At 48.2% G+C, this 13494-nt stretch overlaps 1 protein-coding gene across 3 annotated transcripts; it reads right to left on the bottom strand.

Moving 5' to 3' along the window:
* Positions 1 to 4452: 4452 nt before the first annotated feature.
* On the bottom strand, positions 4453 to 13494 carry gpr68 (G protein-coupled receptor 68). 3 transcript variants are annotated; one of them, XM_085257208.1, is made up of 7 exons: positions 10874 to 13494; positions 9304 to 9528; positions 9048 to 9197; positions 7804 to 7937; positions 7483 to 7705; positions 6849 to 7029; positions 4453 to 6767 (listed from the first exon to the last, which is right to left on the bottom strand). In XM_085257208.1, the coding sequence occupies exons 2-7, from the start codon at positions 9403 to 9405 to the stop codon at positions 6340 to 6342; spliced, it is 1218 nt and encodes a 405-aa protein (XP_085113334.1). In that variant the 5' UTR covers positions 9406 to 9528; positions 10874 to 13494; the 3' UTR covers positions 4453 to 6339. The 3 variants fall into 3 exon arrangements, with proteins under 3 accessions (XP_085113334.1, XP_085113335.1, XP_085113336.1); XM_085257209.1 differs by having other exon boundaries at positions 11678 to 13494; XM_085257210.1 differs by lacking the exon at positions 10874 to 13494 and adding an exon at positions 9694 to 10836.

Here is a 13494-nt window from a genome sequence, read left to right as displayed (position 1 = left end):
TCAATATTTATCTAAAACAAAAATTTACTCTAAATTGATGTTGTACAGTAAAAATGTTTTATGTTTTCTCCCTAAAGTGTATGTAAATATCTGGTTACAAATGTGAATATCCTGCTGTGTACTGAAATCCCTCTTGTTTTGCATAGAAATATACTGAACAACATACAAAGCATAATATATAAAATAACATTTACCTGAGTTTTTTCTTTGAAAGAACCCTCGAATGTCCATTCTTATGTTTCAGTACATAACTGAAACCGATTTAGTCGGGGAGGGTAAGAACTGAGAATATGAAATAAACACACGTAAGCTAAGACTCTAAAAAAAAAAAAAGCATTTGTTCGGCTTTTCATTTTGCCATTTGTTGATTCACTTGAAGAGCAAGTAACGTAATATTGGTCAAGTGATCAGTTTCATATCAATCTTTCGTGATGCACCGTCATATTTACATTATTTGTACGGTACGAATGATTTGCTTTGGTACCTGGTCAAACTTAAGCTCTCCTTAGTATGGCTGGCTCCGTCTCTCCAACAGCGCACTCACGGGCAGCAGCTGCCCCGCCCCCTCGCTCAGTCGCTTAGTGCCTGAGCTTGGATCATACCAATATCAGGGGGGGATTCACGCACAGTCGTAAATTCCCACAGTGTGCACTATGTGCTTCGAATATTGTGTGTACTTTTTGTTTTATACAGTTGTCAGCCAGGCATCTAACTATGAAAAAATTACACTCCAAAATACCCCGGGCTTCTGACAAAACAACCCGGGCTTAAGCCCCGTAAGCCACCCCCCCGCTCCGCCCCTGGTGTAATGTATAGTGTTAAGAGCAAGTGGGGGTGTTGCCCTATCATATATGTATGTGCTCTTAACCTGAAAGGTATAAATACGGAAGTGTGTGTGCAATAAATGATGGCGCAGAGGAAGGTGTGTCCCTCTGATGTAAAACTCTAAACAACGTGTGTATGGTTTATTCCTCCGTGAGATATGCGAGTAACCCCGGTATTTCTGCCCTAAAAAATGGAACCTCCAACAATTTCAATTTACTTATACAGCACCAAACTACAACAACAGTCACCTAAGGCACTTTATATTGTCAGATAAAGACCTACTGCCCCCTATGAGCAAGCACTGCAGTGACAGTGGGAAGGAAAAGCTCCCCTTCAACAGGAAGAAACTCCAAACAGAATCAGGCTCAGGAAGGGGCGGGGCCATCTGCCGAGACCGGCTGGGATATGAGGACAGGAACATGCTAATTAGCAGGTATGTGACCTTCTCTGTGTAATGGTCTCTGTGTTTTGTCGTTTTCAATCCTTAGTTTATAATCTTAATGTGTGAGGTAGAGTCTGAGGTTAGCACCAAGTCAGTTCAGTTCTTGATGTTTTGAAATCCTAGTTTCTCTGCAGAGTCGCAGCTTCATAGTTTGATGTTTTAGCTAGTGATGTGACGTTCTGTATCGAGGCTTCGAAGCTTGTGTCGAGTAATGGAGGGGGCGTTTCCGCGATGCGCGTATCGAGGCTTGCTTCGTTTATGGGAGGAGCTGAAAATGATGACGTCCGAAGCCTCGCTGCCCGGCTGTACCACGTGACTGGTTCATGAAGCGGTTCGAACTTTGCCGCGAGCTATGACAGCGATACAAACCCCTCAGACTTCAGTCAAAATGTAGGTGTTTGATGGAGAGTTGCGGTTAGTGAGAGTTTGGAGGTTTATGAGAGTGAGGAGAGAAAGTCAGGAGAGAATGGAGCCAGCTAAGAAGAGGAGGATGTCCTCCCCTGTGTGGGAACATTGTGATCTTATTCCTCCCAACAAGGTATGTAAATTTCTACAGAAGATGTATTTTCATAATACTGATGGTGCAATACAATTTATGTTAAGCGGCTTTACTTTTGTACAAGGTGAAGTGTTTGCTATGTGCCAGGGAGCTGGGATATAACAGCAACACCTCATCCATGCTTAGGCACTACAGAGCTTTGCATGAGAATAAGGGGAACAGCGATTGTGGAGCAAGACCAGGTGAGCCATCAAATGCCATGATAATATAGCATGCAGTAATGTTACTAAATGATATAACAATATTATACAGCTGTAATAAGTTACGTTTGTGATATTTATATCTGTGCTTTGTCTTTATTGTCTTTCCTCAGGAGAACAATCTCAAATAGATGAAGACCTGGTTAGCATGGTGATTGAGGACTCCCAGCCATTTAGCATTGTGGAGGACAAAGGATGTAAAAGATTTGTTAAATTATTAAATCCTAGCTATGTTCTCCCCACTAAAAAGGTCATAAAAGCAGTGAAAATTTAGTTTTTACTGAATAAAATATGGGCAGGACTGACGCCTCAGTGTGTAGCTGTCCATACCTCAACGTTACAAAAGCACAACCATTGTCCACACCCCAACCACACCTCACCTCACAGTAAATGATCATTTTCCATACTGCCAGTATAAATATACAAAGTATGCTGCCATCACTACAATATACATGTTTTACACACTCCTTTTGTTGTTGACATTTACAGGCTGTGTGCAAAAGGCCACACTTCAAATTCATGCCAACTAATATTTTTACGTCCAGTAGGTGTCCTACTAGAGCAAATGAAGCTTCAAGAAGCTTTGTGCTGGGGTGAACCAATTGGATGAAAAGCTTCAGTGCTTCATGAAGCTTCATCTGCCCATCACTAGTTTTAGCTGAACTCTCCGTGTCTTTTAGTTTTGCTCCCCATGTCTTGTTTTTCATGCTTCGTTTCACCTGTCTATGGTTACCCAGGTGTTTCCCCTCGGGTCTACTTTTTGTCTTCACCTCGTTACCTGTGAGTCCTGCTCGTGTTTCCTGCCTCAGAGCTCCGAGCTGATCACAGATTTCAGATGGGATTAGGATTAACGGAGTTTTCTGAGGTTTTCCATTAAAGTGTGATAAAGTGAATCACTTGGTTTTCATTCTGGCCTCCGTTTCTCTGTCATGCCGGAAAATGCTGGGAGCGTTTGCAGACTGCTCCTGGGTGAAGTTTCTGTTTATTGTGGAACAAAGTGAACCTTCACGTCAGGATCTCTCCAACATTACAGTCTTACCAGGCGGCTCCTCGATGTCCGGCTGGCCACAAAGAGCTGCAGCAATGAAGAAGCAGAGACTGTAGATCCTGACTCTGTATTTACTATCACACAAACACATCTCCAGCATCTTTACGGGCATCTCATATCACTGCTGCAGATGATGTCCTGTGGTACTGATGCCAAAAACATCTGGATGGCTGCTAATCATCTCTCACTTGTCAGAAATGTAGGTGTTGCATTTACAACGACGTCCAAGCTGGAAAGAGAAGTGCTTTTTGATGCCTTTGTTTCGTGCTGTGGCCTCGGTAAGTCGTCTTCAGATGGCCTGTGAACGCTCCAAAATGCTGCTGCGAGGCTGCTGATGATGTCCTGTCACTGGCCTCGTGACCTGTTTCTCCGTCTGTGCATGAGCTCTCAGGCTCGAGTCGTGCAGGTCACCGACGGCTTCTGACACAGACCCGTTGGCGGTTCCTCGTTCTAGACTGAAAACTAAACAGAGGCTGCAGTTTCTAAACTATGGAAGGACCTTTGAGTGCGTCTGTGGACTCGTTTGGCCTGAGCCGTGCTGTATATGTCAGTGCTGTGTTTTAATATTTGAGGTTTATTACTTGCTCATCGCTGTTGAGCAACAAACTGTTCCAACTTCTGCAATCAGGTAGAAGGTTCCTCATCATCCAGGCAAGGACGGGGAGACTCAGGGGGAGCTGCTATCCCCCCCCCACACACACACACCATCCATCGTGGCTCAAGAGTTAGGAGTTCGCCTTGTAATCGGAAGGTTGCCGGTTCGAGCCCCGGCTTGGACAGTCTCGGTCGTTGTGTCCTTGGGCAAGACACTTCACCTGTTGCCTACTGGTGGTGGTCAGAGGGCCCGGTGGCGCCAGTGTCCGGCAGCCTCGCCTCTGTCAGTGCGCCCCAGGGTGGCTGTGGTTACAATGTAGCTTGCCATCACCAGTGTGCGAATGTGTGGATGACTGGATATGTAAAGCGCTTTGGGGTCCTTAGGGACTAGTAAAGCGCTATATAAATACAGGCCATTTACCATTTACCATCCATAAGTGACTGAGACAGGACTCTCTTCCAGACTGTGTGTCTAACATGAGTACATTTCAAATTCCTTTAATGTTAAATATGTTCAGATTGTTTATTCTTATTTATTCACTTGATGTACAGAATTCACCTGCTCGCTGCATAAATGCTACTACTGCACATTCACCTAATGTATATATTATATATAATGTTCTATCCCCCCCCCCCTTTTTTTTTTTTTGCAAACATAACTGACATATCTACATGTGTGTGTGTGGGGGGGTGGGGGGGTTGGTTTTAGGAGGGTGATTGGCGTCATGATAACTGATGTGAAAGGCAAAAGACTCAAACTGAGAAAACGGGGGATTCTGTTTGTGATTGGTTATTTATTGTGAGGTGAAACATTTCACTGAGATGTGTTCATATATTAAACAGTGTAACAAGTTAATGTTTACATCGTTTCCATATCTGCTCAGTCAGGAAGCTGCATCACTCACCACAGGCCTGAAAACACACACACAGACACACACACACACAGACACACGCACACACACAGACACACGCACACACACAGACACACACACACGCACACACACAGACACACACACAGACACACACACACAGACACACACAGACACACACACACAGACACACACACAGACACACACAGACACACAGACACACACACAGACACACACACACAGACACACACACAGACACACACACACGCACACACACAGACACACGCACACACACAGACACACACCGTTTCTGTTTAGTGGTCAGTTTAAAGCTTTATAAAAATATTCTGCCACTTTCATGTTACGTGCAGGTTACAGCACACAGATCTATAGACACACAGAGTCAACACACAGATTCTTACTATGTACGTATTCAGACTTGGAGGCATTTCCATGCATGCAGAGAGCAACATCCAGACCCCAGAGTGAGTCTCTTTCCTCAGCGTTAAAGTGCTGAAATGGGCTCAAAGGGAGGCTATGAAGACATGCTGTGACCGGTGTGTGTGCGTCTGTGTGTGTGTAAACTAACAGTTTTCTTTTTAAAAGTAAAATGAAGAGAACACTGTGAGTCGTGTTTTTCACAGATGGGAGGCGGTCTGACTGCCGCACGTCGGCCAAACGCTTCCAGAATAAAAGTTACCTGACTGAAATTTGGCTAATCGCCCGCTCACGGTCACCTTCTCGTGGACCTCGTCCCAAATCCCGCCCCCTGACCTTTCATTGTCAATAAGGTGGGTGCAGCCATGTTGGTCCTACATGTTTCTAATACTGACCCGTGATCAGTGCAATGCGATGTCATAGTTTGGTCGGCAGACTGTGTCAGGTCGTGCAGCACGTGGATCGACATGCAAACAGCTGTTGTTTCAGAGAAGCACCGCGGACAGGCGCTGCATCGTCTGAAGCTCCTCATGCTAACATAAACCCTGCTGCCTTTAAACATGAAGGAATCTGTGAGGTTCACATTATCAATAACTGAAGTCTACTGATGCCAACGATGAGGTTTGTTATCAGCTCTGCTTCAAGTAGAGACAGATTTGTCCTGAATCTGAATCCTCTGCACTTTATCTGACAGCGAGGAACATCGGTGTGACTCAGCGTCATAATAAACTACGTTTTATTAGGATAACAAGAACTCGAGAAACACTTTCTAACAGGTCACCAAAGGTTAGGGGTCACAAAGTCTCAACTTGTTTTAAAGAATTTGCTTCGATAAGTCAAAATCGTCCTGGAGCCAATCGATGGGTCAAATCTGATCACTGATCAATAACCGTTTCTAATGTTCTGTCGGGTCTTCCTGCGTCCCTTCATGTTACGTGTGGTTCTTTAAATCAAAGTGCAGGAAGTCCTGTTGTTTGTTCCGGCGCTGCGGTGAAAGCGTTCGGTTTATTTCTTCCACGTCTGCTTCCTGTTTCACTGTTTGACAGGAACCTCATCGCCGCCACACGGAGCCTTTCAGGCGAGTTATTAGACGCGAATGTGTGTCTAACATGATGAAGTCTTATTAGACGTGATGCCGGGACACTCTGCAGTATTTCAGAACTCCTCGTGTGCGTTTTGTCAGCCATGTTGCGCCGTGTCAGACGCCACAGAGGGGTAACGGGGGCTTTCAGTCTGCAGACCTCAGATCCACCCTGACCTCCCTCAGGCTGGGCTGTTGCATCAGCACAGACACGCCCCCACGGAGTACAGCCCGCCCTCATCGTGCAGGCGGGTCATTGGTACCCAGAGGCGTGCTGATCATTTCATTTCTGCCCACGTCCCTCCGTCCTGTCGGGGTTTTGTTTCTGCTTCTCTGTCACACACATTTCCAAGGTGTTATTCTCTGTGACTCGTGCTTTGACGCTTTCTTCGTGCATCCGTGTGATTAAACTCGTGTTTCTGCAGGCGGCGTCCATTTGGCCGTTGTTCAGCGTATTGCTGTGCGTGAGCAGCGTCACGTTCGGCTGGCCATTGTTCTCGTCCGTGGCAACCTCGTGGGAGTCGTTAGCCGGACTGGCGGGACTGGCATTGCCACGGCGACGGCAGCAGCAGAGTATCCTGGCGACAGGTCTGAAGACAACTCTGTAGAGGCCGCGGCGGGCGCTTTCGCTGACGAAACAGTAGAGGACTGGGTCGGCCACGCAGTTCAGGGTGGTCAGCAGCAGGGACAGGTGGTAGTAGTTAAATATGGCTGAAAAACAAGAACCGTGTCACCACAGTATTACGGCACCATCTTTATTTATCGGACGGCTTCCTGCGAGTGAAACGGTACCTTCGATGAAGCTGCATTCCTCCTCCAGCAGCGTGCGCACCAGCAGGAAGACGTGGTAGGGCGAGAAGCAGACGAGGAAGATGAGGATGGTGCTGCTGACTAACTGCCTGATCCTCATCTTCTGATCCGGCTGCGTTCCCGCGCTCCGGCCCACCGCTCGCAGGACCCACAGGTAGCTAATCTAACCGAGACAAAACAAGGCGCCGGGGTTACAGGAGAATCAGGTACTTGTCTACATTTACTGTGTTTGACTCCAGTTTTCAGGGATTTATACTTTAAACCAGCGCCGTGGATAGATTCATCAGAAAAACATGAACAACATTTATTCTCAACAGTGAAGCGAAGAGTTAAAAAACCGTGACATCGAGAAAAGGAAGCGTTTGAATAACCAAATAAGGTCATCGTATATGGTGAGCAGCTGAAAATGTTGAACAACAAATTAACTACAAATATGAAATAACTGAGAACATCGTGAAGATGTGGGATTAACCCAGAGCGGCGGACTCATGGCTGTGGCACCGAGCCAGGAGACGCGTGGCTTCCTGACCATAACCAGCTCTCGTTCTCTACACTTCTTTAAGACCAACGCAGAAATCCTGAAACATACAAAGAACGTGTAAAGCCGTTACCGTACCAACAGAATGGCCAGCGGGAACATGAAGCCGATGCTGATGCGGTAGTAGTTGATTGGACGTTCCCACGACTTCATGGGGTAGTGCTCGAAGCACAGCGAGTGGTTACTGGGATCTTTGCTGAGCTCCTTATGGTGAAAGAAAAACACGCCCACCGCGATCTCCTTCAGCCAGATGATGGCGCTGATGACGGACGCTGCTTTCATGGAGCGCAGAGCCGTGAACCTGCGGGCAGAACGCGTCGTGGTGATTTTACATCTTCATAAACCCAAAGACGTCCTGATCTCAGCCACGAAGGACGAAACGACGGGAGACCGTCTTACCTCAAAGGATGGACCACAGCCAGATAGCGATCCAGACTGATGCAGCACAGAAAGCCGATACTGATGTAGATGTTCTCGTAGAGCAGGAAACCACACATCTGACACAGCCATTCTCGGTGACGCCAATCATCGTCCTGAAACAGCAACAGCAGACTGAAGGTGGATCAAATAGGACAGGCAGGTGGAGGAACTCCACCCGCGCACGCTGTCAGGGCAGGAGACTGCTAATAATGGCCCAGTTCACCTCCACCTAACACCAACTTAATCCAAGCAGAGCTTTAACACGGCCACAGGTCACATGACTCTGTTAGCGGGACGACGTTAGAGAGATCTGTTAGCACAGTGACATCACAGCAGCCATGTTTTTGGTCACATGATGTCATGGCTGTAGCTCAGGTGGCAGAGCAGGTCAGCCACTAATCAGAAGGTCGGTGGTTCGATCCCAGGCTGCATCCTGGCTGCATGCCAAATGTCCTTGGGCAAGATACTAACCCCGTGTTTGCCTACTGGTGGTGGTCAGAGGGCCCGGTGGCGCCTGTGTCCGGCAGCCTCGCCTCTGTCAGTGCGCCCCAGGGCAGCTGTGGCTACAATGTAGCTTGCCATCGCCAGTGTGTGAATGTGTGTGTGAATGGGTGAATGACTGAATGTAGTGTAAAGCGCTTTGGGGTCCTATGGACTAGAAAAGCGCTATACAAATGCAGGCCATTTACCATTTACCATTAAAAGGGACCAAAAGGCTCCAACAGCACAAACACGGTCCGGTTCAGGTGAAGCTAGCAGGCAGCTAGCAGCTACAGCCACCTGTGTCAGCATCCACCTGTCACTCAGAGAGGCCACGCCCCTAAAAGGCAAACTTTAAGCCTTAATGTGAGTGACAAACACATCCTCCCTCGTACAGCTGTTATAAAGGAGGAAATGATCTACAGAGACCAAACAGTTTGTGCATCAGGATGTAAACATGTTTATTTCTGCAGGAACGTTTAACTGTGGGAGTCTGTGGGACTGACTCACTGCTGGAGCCCCCGGTGGATCCTAGAGGAACTGCAGCTTGTGGCACTTTTAATGGCACTGAACCTGAAGTCGAGCTCCAACCACAGCCTTCCACTGTGGTGGGCGGACGACACCACGGTGCTGTGCTAACTGTCTGTGATGACACCGACACTTTGACTGAAACCAGAGCGCCTCAGACGCACCGTGAAGAACCGCCGAGGGAAGAGCGAGCGGAGAGGACGTCTCTATGTTACCTGAAAGAAGTACTGGAGCCAGAAAGGCAGAGACGCCAGGTATAGTAGGTCAGACACAGTGAGGTTCATCAGGTAAACGCCCAGCTCGTTCCTCTGCTTCAGCTGAAGGGCAGCGTGGTATAGCGAGTACACGTTGGCAGGAACACCAACCTACAAACACAAGATCATTCACCATCCAGCACATGGAGATCCTGGAGCACCGTTTATCAGCACTCGGGAAATACTTCCGAAAAGCTAAGATACTTCCATCACTCACCATGAGCACCAGGATATAGACGCAGGAGAACACGTGCTGGTGGATCCCATGGTTGATGCTGCAGTTGCTCATGTCTTCTTCAGACTTGTTGATCACCATCATACTGCCGCTCACACTGTTTCACCCTGACTCGTTCATCTGTCCAGAGCACGCGTGCTGCTCGGCGCTCTGTGCGGTGGATTAACCCGCTCTTGTCTCATCGGGTCTCTGATTGGACGGTTTGCTCTGTGGAAGAGGAGACAGTGTAGCTTAGTCCAGATTAGACACACCCCCCTGCAGGTGAGCAGAGAGAGGTTAAAGAAGTAAATATGATCTCGTTTCTGTCTTTAAATTGAATGTGTGATGTTAATCCCACAGACATTTTCTCAGGTCATCCACACGCACGCTAACCCTCTGAGGTGCAGCCCTCAGGCTGAAATAGATTGTGATGTGCGGTTGGAATGCGCAGACTTCCTGTCCAAACCTGACAGCTAGCTTGGTTACAGGCTGAGCTCAGGTTTGAAATCCAGCAGGTGGAGACACTGAGCAGCTCTACAGTCCTCAGTTTGCACCCAGAGCGCCGCGCTGATGCGCTCCTGTAGGGTACCTGGAAATGTGCAACATGTAGCCAATAATTTAAAACGCCAGCCCGTGCTGACCCACGAGACTTTCTGAAGCATTTCTGTGAGCGCACTCAGTGCTGCTCCTCTGACAAGAGTCGTGAGAGCATCCGACGACGAGCACGTTGCTCTGGGAACTTCCTGTTTGTATCTTTTGCTGTTTTCCCTTATCTAATGCTGAAATGATGAGTAATCTGTGCACAGATATGAAGACATGGTTCTGCGTCACATCATCTCAAACCAACATTTTCTCATTTTTAAAGTTGCATCCTCTGTTTTTCTGCAGCTGTTTGAAATGAATATGTGAGAAACTTGAAGCCCAGCGTCTGAAACGTTCCCTTCCTCGGCCTGAATCAGCATCTGTAATTTGGGACAGAGACGTTAAAACTGTCCTCCAGCAGCGACTTCCTGTTGTGGTGTGGCACGTCGCACAGTAAAAACAGCCTGTTTCTCTGCGGTTAGCGCTGACATCTCACAGTGACGTGGTTCCTAGTTTGAATCCCCCGGCCTCTCTCTCTGTGTCTGCGTGGGTTCTCAGACTTAATCCCACTCATGACATGAGGTTGGCGGGGGACTGCCTGCAGGTGTGGGCTGGTGTTAAATCTAAAAACACACTGATGCTGTTTCACATGTATTATTATTATTTAAAGCTTGTGTGGTGCTGGAAAAACGTTTCTCAGCATGTTGTCTCTGTCCTGGGTTCGTACACAGAAGCTAACGTGAACACAGGCCTCAGCTTCATTGGAACGACCGCAGTCAGAAAATCGTAACAAGGATTTTTGACTGTCTTAAAGAAAGAGACGAGTTCACTGAGACAAACACCTGAACTGCTCGGTCGTCCTCTCAGATCTCTGCACGTCCTCACACCACAGATTTAAAATCCTTTTACAAAGCAGCGATGAGATGAAATCTGTGCCCCCACAGCTCAGACAACACACAGCGACCCAGCTTTCAGTTTTTAGGCTCCTCACCTGTGGAGCAAACGTCCTGAACACCTGAGATCAGCCCAAACTGCCCAAAGTCCTTTGTGCTTCACATCGTGACACCTGTGAGATGTGTCGCTGTGTCTGCTGTGCTGCTGGCTGGAGTCTGAAACATCAGCAGAGACATCAGCCCCGAGTCACCGCTGACAAACGACCGCCAACAGAGCCGCGCAGCATCACAACAACCACGATATGCTTTATTCTTACAGACGACGAACCCCAGGATCTGCTGCTCGCTGCAGTGGACTCGCTCCGAATCAACCTTCATGTGTTCACACTGACAAACTTCATCTGCCTGAACATGTCTGCTGGTTTTACACACACACACACACACACACACACACACACACACACACACACACACACACACACACACACACACACACACACACACTCTCTCTCTCTCTCTCTCTCTCTCTCTCTCTCTCCCTCACACACACACACACACTCCTCTTGCCTATGGTACGACAACTTTTCTCTGTGCATCTGGTACACTGCGCAGGAGCACTTTGCCCCACACACACACACACACACACACACACACACGGAGCAGGAGCCACTCGTGACACGCGGCAGAAAAATAACTGCATTGAGAAACTACTTCCTCTGGTCAGTTTCTTTGGCTGCTGTCTGCAATGATAACACGGGTACTCTTACACTGACTCTACTATAACAAAGCTTTTACAAACGCTGATCACAGCCTCACAGTAACCTGCAGACATCCACACACCCACGGCTGGTGTCTTTCGTCACACTAAAAGCGCACCACCACCCCTCTGTCGTCGGTCTCACCCTCGGCAGCCGTGCTACATCCTCTCCATCCTGCAGTCTCAGTAATAACCGCGGCACCGGGTGCTCAGATATTTGTGAGCGTGCGTATCAGCCGGCAGGAGGAAGTGGACTCGAAGGGAGACTCCTCCCATCCTCAGACATAAACAGAGGGGGTGAGAAGAGGCTGCAGTCAAAGACAGGTCCCCTTTATTAACACGCAGTAAAGCCAGTCAAACACAAATATGATCGCTGACTCCAGAGGCCCAGGATGTGATGGCGATGGCTGCAGCGTTTCAGGCCATCCGGGTGCTGAGGCCCCTTAAAGTCTCCTCTCTCACCTCGTCAGGCACGTCCTGAAACCTCCGCCCGACCCCCACCTCTCAAATCTGAATTTCTCCATATCGGGAAACATGAGCAACACCGGGTTTCCCCTGCACGCCGCAGGGCTTTGTGCCAAACATCAACTTTTCTTCTGTAACTGTGATGGGACAGCGTTTCCATGTTTCATATCCACCCACGACGCAGATGTGTCAAAATACTAAGAAACCAACGGCCCACGTGTTAATGCAGATGTGGGACTTTTCTGTCCAAACGAGTTCAATAAAAAGCTCAGCGACACTGACTCAAGAGCTCCTCATTAAAGGCTCATCGTCTACTGAAACACCTGTTTAAACACTGATAGATCTACTGACTGAGCACGCCGCAGTCACGGCGAGGTCACGCCGCAGTCACGCCGAGCATATTTTTAGTCCAGAACCCGTTAAACTGAGTGTCCAGTGAGGTTACTGCCAGACTCTGAGAAAAGAAGAAAGAAACGAGCTTCATTGGTCACGTACACAATCATACAGAGCACAACATGCAGTGAAATGTGTCGTGTCCGAGCTGCAGACAGGCCGCAGATGTAGCCGCGCCATGTCAGGGCTTGGTGGGCCTAGCCAGGACCCTTACTGGATACTGGGAGGGAATCAAACTTGCGACTTCCACTCCAAAGCTGTGTGGTCTTACCACTACGCTAAGAAGGGCGACGTGTTTCGATACGTTTCTGCGAATGTTTGATGAAATCTGATTGGTGAGCTAATCCAGGCGCTCCGTGTGGCCGCTCATACTTCCTCAGTTCTCAGGCTCTGTCACTGTGTGAAATCTCTAATGGTTGAGAAACGCACGTCAATCCTGCTTCATGCTATGATGACATGAACGGCACACAGATGAAAGTAAGCCTGTGAAGTTCTCCCTGGTTAACGTGTTGCAGGTCGAATGACGTACTCTTTGGAAAACAGAGCTCAGGTTGATTTGAACCCAGAACAGAAGGTGGTTCAGAAAAAGAGCAAAAAGGTGTTTGTGCGAGCAGAGGCGAGACAGCGTTTCCAGGGTGGTAGAAATGCTCCACTGCCTTCAGGACTGAGAACAGATGCAGCTTCCTGTCGTGAAGCCCGGATTCAGATGGAATCAACACAAACTTCCTGTTCAACAAACGTCTTGTCTGCACTGGACTCGCTGTGGTTCTGCCTCGGCCCGTCCTTTGCGAGCCGCTCTTTAAACTACAGAAACCAGCAAAGAGTCCTGACTTCTTCGTCTCTGATGTTCTAGATGGAAAGTTGCTTCATTGTCCTGGTGGATTCGACTGCTGTTCTTCAGCCAGCATAATCCTGCTCTCAGCAGCGCTCCGCTTTATGCCAGTTTGTTTGTCAGAGTCGTGACAGAGTTGGTCACCTCAGTCAGCGACCGTCACTCAAGTCGGTCTGCCTTCAGCTTTTGTTGCTCGTCGAGTTCCTCTGCTTATTGTTGTTTTTAGGAGTACAGATATTCCAGTCCTCCAGTGTGGGTGACTTTGACACAGC

The sequence above is a fragment of the Mchenga conophoros genome, linkage group LG19 (assembly GCF_057382185.1).
Source record: "Mchenga conophoros isolate Kocher_MC1m ecotype Shallow Benthic linkage group LG19, M_conophoros_male_GT1.1, whole genome shotgun sequence".
NCBI classification, from domain to species: Eukaryota; Metazoa; Chordata; class Actinopteri; order Cichliformes; family Cichlidae; genus Mchenga; species Mchenga conophoros.
The sequence above is the reverse complement of the archived record's forward strand: the minus strand, read 5'-3'. Positions and strand labels throughout refer to the sequence as shown.

Coding starts and splice junctions, on each gene's coding strand:
- gpr68 (XM_085257208.1), bottom strand. CDS start 9,405: ATGATGGTGATCAACAAGTCTGAAGAAGACATGAGCAACTGCAGCATC. Junction 7,938..9,047: donor GGCTCCAGTACTTCTTTCAG/GTAACATAGAGA, acceptor TTGCTGTTTCAG/GACGATGATTGGCGTCACCG. Junction 7,706..7,803: donor GCTGTGGTCCATCCTTTGAG/GTAAGACGGTCT, acceptor TTCTGCCCGCAG/GTTCACGGCTCTGCGCTCCA.